Source organism: Emys orbicularis, chromosome 3 (genome assembly GCF_028017835.1).
Source record: "Emys orbicularis isolate rEmyOrb1 chromosome 3, rEmyOrb1.hap1, whole genome shotgun sequence".
Classification (NCBI taxonomy): domain Eukaryota; kingdom Metazoa; phylum Chordata; order Testudines; family Emydidae; genus Emys; species Emys orbicularis.
In genome coordinates, this window is record NC_088685.1 from 99,674,247 (window position 1) to 99,689,797 (window position 15,551).

General features: G+C 43.2%; 1 protein-coding gene across 1 annotated transcript in view; it reads right to left on the bottom strand.

Moving 5' to 3' along the window:
* Positions 1 to 1,262: 1,262 nt before the first annotated feature.
* The window catches only part of ECHDC1 (ethylmalonyl-CoA decarboxylase 1), a 54,060-nt gene continuing 39,771 nt past the window's right edge, over positions 1,263 to 15,551 (bottom strand). The window contains exon 6 of the mRNA XM_065401895.1: positions 1,263 to 1,737. Coding sequence (XP_065257967.1) covers positions 1,332 to 1,737 — 406 coding nt within the window. The 3' untranslated portion in view covers positions 1,263 to 1,331. The remainder of the gene's footprint in view (positions 1,738 to 15,551) is intronic.

Consider the following 15,551-nt stretch of genomic DNA (forward strand, 5'->3'; position numbering starts at 1 on the left):
TGAAAACAGTGCTTGGCTTCAGCAACCAAACCTCAGCTGAAAGTTATATCCTAGGTTATGTACCTGCTATGCTGGGTTGAACTCCACCACAAACACTTTGGTTCTTGAGGACTGCAATGATTACGAAGCAGATGGTTTTATAAGAATGGAATAGGCTTATACCCAGATTAGAGCAGTGATATTTTGACCTGGCTGAGTAGTGAAAGAAAGAATATATATGTATAAGAATAAGAAAGCTTATAGATGTAGAGAGCAATGATATGAATTTGAAATTCGTCCCCCATTTCTAGATACATTTGGATACAGAATACTGAGATAGCTCAAATAATATCAGACTTCCTTTCCACCTGACGTCTCCACTGTTCCCCTCCCATTTCCCACCTCCCCATTCCTCCCTCCCTTTCTCCCCTATTTGTGTACATCTTTTATTATTAATTATTATTATTACCTCCACTCTAACAGCTTATGTCTGTGTAACATTGTCTGATTTTGTATTGCAGCTTTGACAAGTTGTAAAGTTGTGTAACCGCATAATTCTATTGGCAATCCCGTGAAATGTGCAGTATTGGGTGATGTATATAAGCTGTAAGTCATTTACAATTATGTATTTTTTATTATTTTTTTCTTTATGAAAAGTAATGAAAAATTAATCACAAGAAAGTTATGAACAGGGGCAAGTTAAACAACAATTCCCAAAAGCAAACGCTGGAATTCCAAAGAATGCCAACAGAAAGCAAAAATTGCTGTCTTATTTGAAGTTATTTGTGCTAGTGGAGTCCTTCACCTCTAAAAACCATCACTACCAATTAGCGTCCTGGTTTGCATTCTCAGCAGAGAGGCCAAGAATTGATTGAAGACGGAAAATAAACGTCCCTGTCACCTTAGTGGTGGTCCCACCAAAACTGCCTTGAGGCACATTGACAGCAAGTTGGGGGGAAGTGTACTTTCCTGCTTGGGATGCACTTGTTCGGTTGATGAATAGGCTTTATTTCTAGTGCAGTCAACCTAGCACCTTCACAAGCGAATAATTCAAAACAAAACAAGAATATAGTCTTCAACCCCATTCTGAGAGGGTAACAGTTCAATTCCCAAAACAGAATTTACCTTTAATTTCACTGATTTCCATTCTACCTGTGATTAGAACAGCAAAGGATCCACTGGGGATTTCTCTCTGTGGTAGCACACCAAATATGGTTCCATGATATGCAAGCTAGGAATGTTAGTGCCAGTTTAAATGAACAAATTCTTAAATGGATCAAATAAACGCCTGCTTTAGTGGAGGCTTTGTTTGCAAAAGATCAAAAACATTTTTCTTATGCATTGACAGTTAATCATTTGTGTTTTGTGCTTTGAGCGAAGGCCTGCAAATTGGCAGGCCCACCCCAAACGGTTCCAAAAATGTCCTTCTCTGCCCGTAAAGCAGCTTCGAACTGTCGCTCTCTTCCTGCTGTGACCACCTTTTTCACAGCCTGAATCACTTCGGCCGGACCCTTTGTATATTGATTTAGCCATGCTTGGGCTTCTTCTAAAGATCTGGTTTCATCTGAAGACGGCAAAGTTTCCTCAGCCAGCCCGAGATGTACTGCGCTCTGAGGATCCACTTTGAAAGCACCACTTAGCAGCTTCAGGGCAGCGCCACTGCCAACGATTTGTACTAGCCTGGCAGCTCCACCCCAGCCTGGTACTAAACCCATTTGCTTGTGGACAAATCTAATCTCGCTTCCTGGAGTCATTAACCTATCAGTGAGAAAAAAATATTCAGTGTTAATCTCTACATGTGATTTATATAAACAACATTAGAGTTGAGCAATGTTTACTGTTTTTTATCCCAACAGTAAAGTATAACTGGATAGCGTGCTAATTACATATATTGTCTATCCGCTTAAGCATCTTGTACCTGGAATCTCCTATCTAAGCACCATGGGCTTGAGCTCCCACTGACTTCAGCTGGAGTTGTGAGCGCTCAGCACCTCTATAAGTTGGAAATCAGACCCTATATCCTTTGGCTGCTGTCACAGAGCCCTGGTAAAATTCCCTTTGCTGGATACTCACCAGACTACTGTGTTTGGGTCCAACCATACTCGGCCTGTTTGATCTTATGCTTCCCACGATCTAACTAGGCTGCAGCACTGTCTTTTCTTGGCCTCTATGGCACACTTCCTGGTTACATGCTCACTGTTACCCTTTTGTGCAAATGGGACGACATGGCCCAATTGCCCAAGGCCAGTGCTGACCCCCCAGACTCCCCAGTAGCTTGAGTTCACCCTTTCCCAGAGCTCCAACCTCAAGGGCACTCTGGGTTTATAGGTCACCTTTTCAGGGACACATGATAGTTGAAGCAAACAGACAGGCTCTGTAAGAATTAAAAACAATCAATCTTTACTATAGCTAGCACAAGGAATATTCTGATCTAGACAAAACAATGAAACTTCTGGACGCATTTCCCTGCCTCAGTTTCCTCACCACTCTTCAGCATTCTTCTAGGGTTACCATATTTGAACATTCAAAAAAGAGGACATTCCACGGGTGGGGTATTTGCACCAGTATCTACCAACTTGCGTTGTATTAATGTGTTATTATCCTGTTATATATGCTGTGCGCTACATGTCTATATTGAGAATATATAAGAAAAAGTGATATGGCCTCCTCACCCTCCCCGCCCACCCGCCAGCCACTGGCTCCCTCACCACTCGCTTCTTCACCACCACCACGGCTCACCTACTCACCCCCCCACCCGCTGCTGGCTCACTGCTCGTCTCTTCACCCCGCCCCGCACGCCTACTCACCCCTCCTGCTGCAGGTCCCTCTGGCTCCTAGGATCAGGGGCAGCCGAGGGGTCTCCACTTGCTACGCCCGCCACAAGCGCGAGCTCCGTGGCTCCCATTGGATGGGGAAAGCGCCAATGGGAGCTGCTGGAGCCGCGGAGCGCGGCTTGCAGGCGCCGGCAGCGCGCAGAGAGCCCTCTGCCCTGCCCTACTCCTCCCCCCTAAGACCCAGAGGGACCTGCTGGGGGGGTGAGATGGGGAGTCCCGGCGGTGCTTACCTGGGGCAGCTCCCGGGAAGCATCCAGCAGGTCCCTCTGGCTCCTAGGGTTGGGTTGGGTTGGGTTGGGTCGGGGTGGGGTGGGGTGTGCGGGTGGCTTTCTGCCTGCTGCCGGCGCCTGCAAGCCCTGCCCCCACAGCTCTGATTGGGCAGGAGGAGCCAGTGGAGCACGCGGAGAACCTCTCCGCCTCTGTGCCTAAGGGCCACACTGCAGGCGGGCGGGCGCCGGGAACTGCCCCAGGAAGCGCCACCAGCCCTGGGACTTTGGTGCACGCGGTGAGGTGAGCGGTCCCCGATATCGGGACAAAGGGCGTCCCGACCGATGTGGCAAAATCCTGGACATTTATAGATATTTAAAAATTCCTCCTGGACGGTGATTTAAGAACCAAAAAGCGGGACATGTCTGGGAAAATATGGATGTATGGTAACCCTACATTCTTCAGGCTTAGTTCAGGGTCCTCTAAGGAGCAGGATCCCCACTCCTGCTCAAAGTTTCTCCTCTGAATCATGGAGTCTCTCTTCCCCCCCCCCCCCCCCCCGCTCTGCAACCTGTTTCCTTCCTCCTTCGCTGGCCCCAGAGATAAAAAGACCCCTCTACTACAAAAGCATGCCACTCAATTCCTCTGTCCTGCCCAAGCTGCCCGTGCATCTGTGAGCCCCTCTGAGTATCTCAGGGCAGGTCTATACTGCAAATTTGCATCAGCGCAGATGCACTGGTGAAGCCACTCTAAGCAGAGTGGAGACAGCTCTCCCGCCAAGGCACCAACTTTCTAATGTGCTGGGGGGTGCTCCCCTTGCTCCGTACCAGGCCCCGCCCCCACTCCACCCCTTCCCACCCCCGCTCTGCCTCTTCCTGCCCCATTCCACCCCCTTCCCCAAGCGCACCCCACTCTCACTCCTCCCCCCCCCCAGCTCCTCCTGAACGCCGCTGAACAGCTGATCACCGGCTTGCGGGAGGTGCTGGGGAGAGGGGCAGGCGCTGATCAGTGGGGCTGCCGGTGGACAAGAGGTGCTGGGGGGCGGGGGAGGAGCTGATCAGGGGGCTGTTGGTTGGTGCTGAGCACCCACCATTTTTTTCCCGTGGGTGCTCCAGGGCTGGAGCATGAGAGGTGGTAGCTATGTTGGCAGGAGAAGCCAGGGGGTTAAGGTTGATTTTTCACACCCCCGAATGACATAGTATACCAAAGTAAGTACGGGAGGTCTACACTACTGCTTAAGTTGATCTAACTTACGTTGCTCAGGGGTGTGAAAAAGCCGCCCCCCCCCCCCCCGTCCTCAAGTGATGCAAGTTTTGTGCTATCCACACCAGTGCCACTCCCCCGCCAACATAGCTTGTGTTTCTCGCCGAGGTGAAGTAATTATGCTGAGGGGAGAGTGCTCTCCCATCGGCATAGTGTGTCTTCACCAGAGGCGCAGCTGCACTGATGTAATGCATAGATTTGCCCTATGTGGGGTAGACCAAGCCTCAGGTTCTGTGGCTTTTAAGAACCAGTGTTACCACCTGAATTCTTTGTTCTTTCATTCTGCGAATAAACTTGGTTGGTCTGATTTCCCTATGCTTCAGTCATTCCATTGTTCCAAGATGCTTTCACTTGAATTGGAGCCATTGTTCCTGGTCTGGGAGATACCTGAGACAACCCTGACAGCAGGTCATAAGCACAAAGGTTAATCCAATTTGGAAGTGGATTAAGCTAAAGCAAAAAGGTGTTTAATGATGAGGAATAAGAGTGGCCACATGGAAAGCTAGTGTGGAATAGCTATTTCACTACAGCTTCCCTGTGAGGTCATGCTCTTGTTGGAGTCAACATATCTTCCTTGCTGCAGGGGCGCATGTCACACGTACAGAAGGGAAGAGGGCTGGAGTTGAAAACTTTCATACAAAGTCAGCCCTTGCCTCTAAAGCAATGGCATTCCTCTTGCTGCTCTGAGCATCGGCCAAGTGGGTTGGGATTATTCAAGAGCTGTGTGAGGTGTTTCTTTTGCCATAGGTGGAGTATTTTTTCTGGAGTATCCCCAGCCCCTGCCCGTCCAAAATGGGAGTAGTCCAGCTAAGGACTAAATCTGACTCCCCTGCATCACAGCAAGATATTCTGCCATTAGAATGCTGGTCTGGCTGGTAACGCTTCCCTTGTCATATAGCTGGCCCAGGGAATGCTATACTCAGATTACTGGGGCCGTTTACTTACAAAAACAATTAAAAAGCCCTCTGTGGTTACATTACCTAGAATGTTTTATATGAAATTTTACCTCAGGACAAGAAATTTATAATCCAGTGATTTTTGGAGTCTTTGATCAATTTTGAAGTAGCAGTGTGCACCAGGAAACATGTTATACAAATATGCAGTACTACACTAAAATAATTCATCTAGTCAGCAAAGCATTTGATCAGCAGCTTGCAACCTTCACTCTGATTTTAATGACAGAGGTCGAGATGCTGTCAGAATTCAACCCTCCAGGGTAAGAGTCTCCTTTAAAAAGCAAATTGGGACAAATTATTCCTTCTACACCTGCATGTTGCTGTGTTCCTTCAGTCTCTTTGTCCTACCTGCACTTTCAATTCATTATCCTGGTATTCTGTAGAGAGATTATCTAACCACCCACAGATTTTGCTGAAGTTTGACCATATAACCCTACACTCAATCTATCAAGATTGACCCTTCTTCTCACAACAGATAACTGCATGAGATTCATCCTAAAGAAAGTGAGTCACAATTTCACCTTCTTTTCAGTTTTAATTGAATAATTAGATAGGTTTCTAAAGGGATACAAAACCCTTGATTATACATTCAAATTATGGGCCAATTAACAGCTCCCAGGTATTAACATTTAGCAGGTTTTCAAACTGCAGCAATACTACGGATGTCTGACAGCTCTGACTTCCCTGCTCTTTCCCACAAATGCTCAACTATATGAATAAACCTCCTACCTCTTCTGTCTGGAGAACACAAATGGAGAGTCCTTTGTGTTTCTGCTCAGTGTGGAGAAGGAATAAGGAAATTATGCATTACAACAATTGCTGCTTCACCATTGGGGATGACAGGAAGCAAAGCAGGTCCATTTTACTTGCAACACCAAGTGAGAATTCTACTGTGAAAATATTGTAATGTTGATATACAAAAGGTTTCTGCTACAGAGTTTTGCTGATTATCTAAGGAGAATGCTGGTATTATTGAGAAAAAAAAAAGGCAAAACCAACTTTGCTCTTCTTGAAAATCTTCTGGTCACAAATATTCATTTGGCAGAAAATGATAATGGTAACCACTCAAAATCAAACTATGCCAAAAGTTTAATTTACAAAGATATATATTTTTAAAAGCCTTCAGCAAACCTACCTCACACCCATGGATATTTTTAACTGCAAGCTCTACAAGTAGTTCTACAATCCCAAATTTTAGGTCAATGAACAGAAGGTTCTGCAAACTCAGGTTCTCTCCTGCTTGCAATATACAACTCACAAAGGTGAGCAACTGAAATCTAGAGTCTTGAAAAAAAGGGATAGGTCTCAGCTACTATTTTAATAAACCAACAGGACAGTATAGTCCTCATAAATTCTATCAGTGATTAAAGTAATAGCCTCATTATCAAAAGTTAAATAAGTTAAAATGATATTCAAGAACCTCCCCCGCCACCCCAAAAAAAAGAAAAAAAGAAAAAAAAAAAGTTCTACCTGACAGTCCCAAGTACAGAATGTTTTGGGCACTTCTTCTAAACATCCAGGTCAAAGTGCTAGGCTTACTGCCAACATGAGAAATCACATTCATGTTACAAGAAGAACAGGAGTACTTGTGGCACCTTAGAGACTAACGAATTTATTTGAGCATACGCTTTCGTGGGCTACAGCCTACTTCATCGGATGCATAGAATGGAACACACAGAAAGAAGATATTTATGTATGTATGTATGTATAAATATCTTCTTTCTATGTGTTCCATTCTATGCATCTGATGAAGTAGGCTGTAGCCCACGAAAGCGTATGCTCAAATAAATTCGTTAGTCTCTAAGGTGCCACAAGTACTCCTGTTCTTTTTGCGGATACAGACTAACACGGCTGCTACTCTGAAACCTGTCATTCATGTTACAGTTTAAGTTAACTGTTCTTACAACCCCTATGTAATGACCTAAACCTAAACTTAATTTCCCCAATACTAATTTCTCCCTACTGTTACTCACACCTTCTTGTCAACGTCTGTAGTGGACCACTCTCTTGCCACTTCAAAAGTTATTTTTCCTCCCTTGGTATCCTGCTGTTAATTGATTTATCTCGTTAGACTGACCTAACACTTGGTAAAACAACCCCCATCCTTTCATGTATTTATACCTGCTCCTGTATTTTCCACTGCATGGATCCGATGAACTGGGTTTTAGCCCACGAAAGCTTATGCTTAAATAAATGTGTTAGTCTCTAAGGTGCCACAAGGACTCCTTGTTGTTTTTGCTGATACAGACTAACACGGCTACCACTCTGAAACCTGAGGCAATGGTGTATATAACCAACATGGCAAAGGCACTCATAGGCAGATTTTCAGACAAAGATGATTATAGGAGGAGTCGGAGTTATGAATTCGTAGTAATTACAGCTGATTCATGCTGCCAAGTGGATCTCATTAGCTCCAACCATGACTCTCTTTCTGAGGCAAAAGGAACTAGTACTAAGGTAAAGCCCTAGGAACAACCAAGCTTGGAAAGAAAATGTAGAATGAAGTTTATGTTTTGCTGTTATTAAAACCAAACTCTGAGAATGGAATATATTGGAACTCTAGACAATGTGTGTATAAACTGTTCCAAGCAAAATGGGCATTTAACCTGCTTACAACAAAATTAAATGAATACTGGTAGTTCAGGGGGAAAAAATCCCATCCTTAATACTGCTGTGATTATTTAAGTAGCAGTCAAATGCACTAGACCAAGGAAAATAACAACATTTTGAGGAAAATGCTTCCTGAAACTCTGAAGAATCAAACTTCTAACGCTATAAACTGGCTCTTTGAAAATCTGTCAGAAAATTGTACTAACAAAGCTCTTAGGGTTTTTTAAAAATGTGCTGTGATGCATTGATGTTCAGTGAAATTTTAAAATTGTGCACTGACTTTTTAAGAATATGTACATGGTTAAAATAAATCACCTGACCTATGGAATATTAAACAAACAGCTAAAGTTACCAGAACCCATGCCTAGATTTAACCAACTTTCCTTTTCCTGAAAATGTCCACTGATTTTTTGGATATTTTTGGCCCCCAACCCTCCCCTAGGAAATGTACTGCATCTGGTTAAAAATACTTTGTCAGCCTGGACTTCCCAAGAAGAGCTCATGAATATGTGAATGCTCTTTGTTAAATTCATGTCATGTTCTGCCTTGTGAAAAGAGCTACTATTTCAAATAAAAAGCATCTTGTTTACCTAAACGCTGATTCTGATAGAAATACAAGCTGAAATCCTTACACAAGGCAAAAAGTTTCCAAAGAAGCTAATTTAGTGTGTTCTAACATTATGAAACCTACTCTTGGAAGAGCTTGCTTCAGAATACTAATGTCTTTATAGCTTTCTTAGGAGCAAAGAATTATGTTTTATGGTGCACATTTTATACCATAAACAATAATACATTAAGCTACATATTTCACAAGAAATACAGGAATAAAAAACACCGTATACATGGAACTTGGCTGATTTAACATTGTTAATAAGATATTAGCATTATTTTTTTCCTGCTATGGGCCAGATTCTGTCACTATCACTCACACAGAAGAGACGGATCACTCGGCAAGTAAGTCTCTCTTTAAATCAACGGTATCATTTATGAGGTAAGATACTGCTCACCCAAAGTAATGGCATTACAACTGGGCTCCTTGTAATTTTAATTGTGCAATATGAATGTTATATTAAACAATTGTTTTAATTGTTTAATTTCCTTTATTTCTTTTACAAAATGAAAAGAATTGGGTGGTGCCTAGTAATGTTTGCATTTAAATGATCACAATTAGACTTTTTCACCAAATTCAGGTCAATGTTATGAGGATGGGAGATTTCCGACCTTTGCTGTTGCTGACATCTGTCTGAAGACAGTTTCTCTGAGGTTGGATTAACAGGGCACTGGCACATCTATCTACATTATGACTGCAGTATCTTTGGGGGGCGGTGTGTGTGTGTTAGGGAAGGAAATAAGATGGGGCAAAATTTTCAAAAATGCCTAGTGACATAGGAACCCATTTTCAAAAGCGATTTAGGGCTAGATTTCCAAAGGTGTCTGGGTGCCTAAGGATGCAGGTAGGTGGCTACTGGGATTTCCAAAAGTTCTTCAGCAGATTAAACTCCTAACTCCCATTAAAGTCAATGAAAGACAGGAACTATGGTGCTTACAAATTGCTACTCGCTGTTGCTGCTTAAGGCAGCGATTATGTTTCTAGGGACTACTAATTTGTGCAAACTGTCATGTCTTTACTATTAGCTTGTCTCTCACCCTACCTCCATTTTGTCTGTTTATCCACCTGATGCATCGTGTCATAATCATAGATCATTCGCTTTCAAGGGCCCCAATCCTGTAAAATTTGTGCTTTACTTTATGAATAGCGCTTAAAATAAGCATGCGCTTAAGTCTCTGCAGTACTGGGACAGCGACTTGTCTTCATTTTGCATGTTTTTTGTAAAATGCATTGATCAGGGCTTTTAGGTGATTCGACAATAGATAATCATTCGTATTTTTCAATGAGTGCTACAATCTTATGTAAAATTGCAAATGCACATTGACTCAGCTAGGGTTTGGGAACAGCAACCTCCAGGCCTGTCAAATTGGCTAGAGAAAATGTGCAATAATGTCACAAAAAGTCCAGCTTCATTAGACTAAACTAAAAATCTTTGATGCCCAATGAGCACATGCATGTGCACACACACATACACATATATATTTGAGGTAATTCAGTTTAAAACAATAGTGAGGGGACACTAGAATTTTGTTTCATATTATAGTGATAAAATTATTTATTTTCCTGAGTTTCCACCACATAAAAAAGATGAAGGGATTTTGTTCAATCTTCAGAAACCAACATCAGGCCTGGTCTAAAAACTATTTTTGTTTCAATATAACTACGTTGGTTAGGGGTGTGATTTTTTTTTTTTTTTTAACTGAAATAGTTAACCCGTACCAGCCGTAGTGTGGACATTGTTATACCAGTATAATGGTGCCTTATACTGGCATAGCTTTTTCCCCTTCCCTACTGGAAAAAGCTATACCAGCATAAGCACCTTTATACTGCTATAACTGCATCCACGCTAGGGGGTTGTTCCACGTTAACTATACTGGTATACTTTAAGTGGTACAACTTGTATGTGTACACAAGGCCTTTGGATAGACAACATACAGAGAAAAATTTAGTTGAGTAGTGAATGTTTCAGTAACTTTGAAAATGGAAACAGCTTTGCAACTTTCAGTTTTAGCTTGTACAAATGCCAAGTGCTATAACTTAAAAAAAAAAAGGGGGAGGAGGAACAGGTAGTTTACTTGAGAAAATGAATAAAGCTCTTAGTTTTCAATGTCCTTAAGTGACTCTTTGACCCAGGTTTTGCCACTGACTTCAGTGAAGCCAGTATTTCACCCCCAATATCACAGAATCATGAAATCATAGAAATGTAGGGCTGGAAGGGACCTTGAGAAGTCATCAACTCCAGCCCTCTTGGACCACATAAACCCAGATCATCCCCGAAAGGTATCTGGCCAACCTGTTCTTAAAAACCTGTATGGACGGGGATTCCACAACCTCCCTTGAAAGCCTATTCCAGAGCTTAACTACCCTTATACTAAAAAGTTTTTCCTAATATATAACCTACATTTCTCTTGCTGCAGATTAAGCCCATTACTTCTTGTCCCACCTTCAGTGGACATGGAGAACAATTGATCTCCACCCCCTTTATAACAGCCCTTAATACATTTGAAGACTTATCAGGTCTCACCTCAATCTTCTTTTCTCAACACTAAACATGCCGTTTTTTTAAAAACCTTTCCTCATAGGTCAGGTTTTCTAAACCTTTTATCGTTTCTGTTCCTCTCCTCTGGCCTCTCTCCAATTTGTCCACCTCTTTCCTAAAGCATGTCGCCCAAAATTAGACACAAAACTCCAGGAGGCCTCACCAGTGCCAACTAGAGTGGGACAATTACCTCCTTTGTCTTACATACAACACAACCGTTAATACCTGCCAGAATTATATTAGCCTTTTTCACAAATGCACCACACTGTTGACTCATATTCAATTTGTGATTTACTCTAAACCCCCGACCCTTTTCATTATTACCATTGAGCTAATTATTCCCCATTTTGTAGTTTTGCATTTGATATTTCCTTCCTAGCTGAAGTACTTTGCACTCATCTTTATTGAATTTCTTCTTGTTGATTGCAGACAAATTCTGCAAATTTGTCAAGGTTATTTTGAATTCTAATCCTGTCCCCCAAAGTGCTTGCAACCCCTCCCAGCTTGGTATCAATTGCAAATTTTATAAGCATACTTTCTATTCCATCATCCAAATCATCCCAGGACTGATCCCTGCAGGACCCCTCTAGATATGGCCTCCCTGTTTGATAGTGAACCATTGATAACAACTCTTTGAGTATGATCTTTCAACCAGTTGTACAACCACCTTATAGCAATTTCATCTAGACAGCTTTTCCCTTGTTTGCTTAGGAGAACGTCACGTGGGACTGTCTCAAAAACCTTACTAATAAACAAGATATATCATATCTACTGCCTCCCCCCCCCCCCCCATCCATTAGGCCAGTATCCTTGTCAAAGAAGGAAATTAGGTTGGTTTGGCATGATTTGTTCCTGACAAATCCATGCTGGCTATTCCTTATAACCCTATTTTTCTGTAGGCACTTACAAATTGATTATTTAATAATTTGTTACAGTATCTTTCCAGGTATTAAAGTTAGGCTGACTGGTCTATAATTCCTCGAATCTTTCCCCTTTTAAAGATAGGTACTATGTTTGCCCTTGTCCAGTCCTCTAGGATCTTACCAGTCCTCCATGAGTTTTCAAACATAATTGCTAACGGTTCCGAGATTGTTTCAACAAGTTTCCTAAGTACCCCAGGATGAATTTCATCAGGTCTTACCAATTTGAATACAGCTAACTTATATAAATATTCTTTAACCTGTTCTTTCCCTATTTTGGCTTGCGTTCTTTCCCCTTGTTGTTAATATTAATTGTTGAGTATCTGATCAGTATTAACCTTTTTAGTGAAGACTGATGCAAAACAGGCATTAAAATCTTCAGCTTTCTTGATGTTATCAGTTATTAACTCTCATTCCCCGCTAAGTAGAGGGCACACACTTTCCTTCATCTTTCTTTTGCTCCTAACGTATTTTTTTAAAAATTATTTTTGCCTTTTATGTTCATTGCTAGGTGTAACTCATTTTGTACCATAGCCTTTCTGATTTTGTCCCTACATGTTTATACTATTCTTTTACTCCTCCTCAGCAATTTGTCCATGGTTCCACTTTCTGTAGGATTCCTTTCTGATTTTCAGGTAATTAAAGAGCTCTTGATGGAGCCATATTGGCCTCTTATTGTTCTTCCCAGCTTTCCTTTACATCGAGCTAGTTTGCAGTTGTGCCTTTAATATTGTCTCTTAGAGAAGCTGCCAACTCTACTGAACCACTTTTTCCCTTAGATTTTCTTCCCATGAGAGAACTCCAGAGGAGTATCTGCAGTAGATTCTGTTTCTCTCTCTCCTCCTACCCCAATCAAGATCTTGCCTTTGTTATTAATTAAAATCCCAACTGGTGCTCCTGCATTGGTACTGGATTGGGGTGTTGGAAAGTGATGGAAGATGGATCCACAGTTACAGCTATCAGGAGAATTATGGCAGAATATGAAAGGAATTCCAGCTGCCCACTTCATATAAACAGAAACTACTTGACGGTGATTATAATTGTACAGTGTGTCAAAACTGCATCGCTGCAGTAAGACTAGAGAATATTAAATTGTTTTTAGAAAGCCAAAAGATGCATTCTGTACTACCAGATGGGACTTACTTATATTACATATTGTTCAGAGTACCAAATTAAGGTTAAGGATATTTAAAGCAGGTACATTTATAGATCCATTGATATAAGGAAAAAAAAAAACCTTATCTTAGGTCCTCTTAAGTGTATGCTCCTGTTAATGTTTTATATGTCAAATATTCAGAACTGGGGTCTCATTTTTTTAAGAGCTGTATAGATACTTATAAAGACATGGTTTATTCTAATTTCAAGTGGCTTAACTGAAATGGCTTCCACCTTTTCCTCTGGGAGGCTATTCTAAATTCTCATAGAACTGATTGCCAGGAGGTGCTTTCTAATATCCAGCATATATTTTCCTTTGCTCATTTTTATACCATTACCTTTGCTTATAAGTGCCTCTCTGGACTGTCCTAAGCCCCTCCATTTAGGCATTTATGTCTTTCTTCCTTTAGCTGCACATGGATAATTCCCACTGATTTCAGAGGGAGCCACCTGTGTTATCTCTTGACTCCTAATGCCAGCAAACTGTTTTCACATCCCTGTTAAACATCATTTAACTTAATGACAAATATACAGTTATTTTAGTCTCTCAGTCCCCACTCTGCCTTCAGCCTCTTAATAATTAAAGCCCTGCTCCTGCAGACTGCTCCATGCTGACAGACCCCTGCACAGCTTGCAGGACTGGAGCCTCATTTGCTATCCCCTGAATTCCAGCTACTGGCATCTTTCCAATACTGATGCACCAAAAACTGTATGCAGCTCCCCAGTGGTACAGTCCAGGAAACAAGTGCTTAAAAAACAACCCTGGATGTAACCTTTCATATAACATTAAAAAGAAATGGGGACTTAGCAAATTCCTTTTACTTATGGCAACTGGATTCCTCAGCTTGGGTTCATTTTTAGGGTACAAAAATTCAGCTGCTAGGTAGGGACGTAAGGTGATACGCAATGTGGCACTCATCACACTTACAAATCAGGGAAGGGAAGTGTTAATTGGTTAAATGATCATGTTGCTGTATGTTAGGATTGGTTAGTTAAATTTCAGTAAAATGATTGGTAAAGGTATAGCTAAGCAGAACTCAAGTTTTACTATATAGTCTGCAGTCAATCAGGAAGTAAAGGGGGGAAATGGGAACAGGGAATGAGGGTGGGGGAATTGGAATCATGTTTTGCTAAGGGCGGGGAATGGGAACAGGGACACAGGCAAGGCTCTGTGGTGTCAGAGCTGGGAAGGGGGACACTAAAGAAGGAAACTGGAATCATGCTTGCTGGAAGTTCACCCCAATAAACATTCAATTGTTTGCACCTTCGGACTTCGGGTATTCTTGCTCTCTGTTCATGTGAGAAGGACCAGGGAAGTGAGCGGGTGAAAGAATAAGCCCTGAACAGGAAGTTAGAGCTAACCCTTCTGTAATGTAGAGGATTAATGGTTAAAGTCACTGCAGCGGCGTATCTGAGGGTATTCACTGAGTAACAGACAGAGTGCAGATGAGAGAGATCATGTGGCAGAAGAAGCACTAAAGGCTGAGCTTTTTTTACCCCAAAATGTGTTGTAGTCTGCATAATACTGAGGTAGCATCCTGTTCACAAATATCTGTTCCCATCAAGTGAATAAAAAGGTGCTCCCTTGTTTGCCCAGTGTGGGATGCTTGGCTTGGCTTCACTGGTGGTTATGTTTTCCCCCCACCCCATCAGGATCTGCAGTCTGGAACTACTATGTAAAGCATCTCTCCTCTTTCTAATGTCGGGAAACCCAAACCTCTCTTCCACACATGATATACTTTAGGGTTACCATACATCCGTATTTTCCCGAACACGTCCGGCTTTTTAGTTCTTTAATCACCATCCGGGAGGAATTTTTAAATATCTAAAAACGTCCGGGAAAATACAGACATATGGTAACCCTAACAAAGTCCCGGGGCTGGCGGCACTTCCTGGGCAGCTCCCGGCGCCCGCCGGCCGGCAGGAGCCTGCAGTGTGGGCGGCGCCTAGGCACAGAGGCGGAGGGGGTCTCTGTGTGCTACACCAGCTCCCTCCTGCCCAAGCAGAGCTGCGGGGGCGGGGCTTGCAGGCGCCAGCAACGGGCAGAGAGCCCTCCGCCCCCCCGCCGCCCCAACCCAACCCTAGGAGCCAGAGGGACCTGCTGGATGCTTCCCAGGAGCTGCCCCAGGTAAGCACCACCGGGACTCCCCACCTCGCCCCCCGGCAGGTCCCTCTGGCTCTTAGGGTCGGGTCGGGTTGGGGGGGGCGGAGGGCTCTCTGCGCGCTGCCGGCGCCTGCAAGCTGCGCTCTGCAGCTCCAGCAGCTCCCATTGGCGCTTTTCCCAGCCAATGGGAGCCACGGAGCTCACGCTTGTGGCAGGCGCAGCACATGGAGACCCCTCGGCTGCCCCTGACCCTAGGAGCCAGAGGGACCTGCGGCAGGAGGGGTGAGTAGGCGAGTGGAACGGGGTGAACAGGCAAGCGGTGAGCAGCGGGGGGTTGAGTAGGTGAGCGGGGGGAGAGGGGGGGAGAGTGAAAA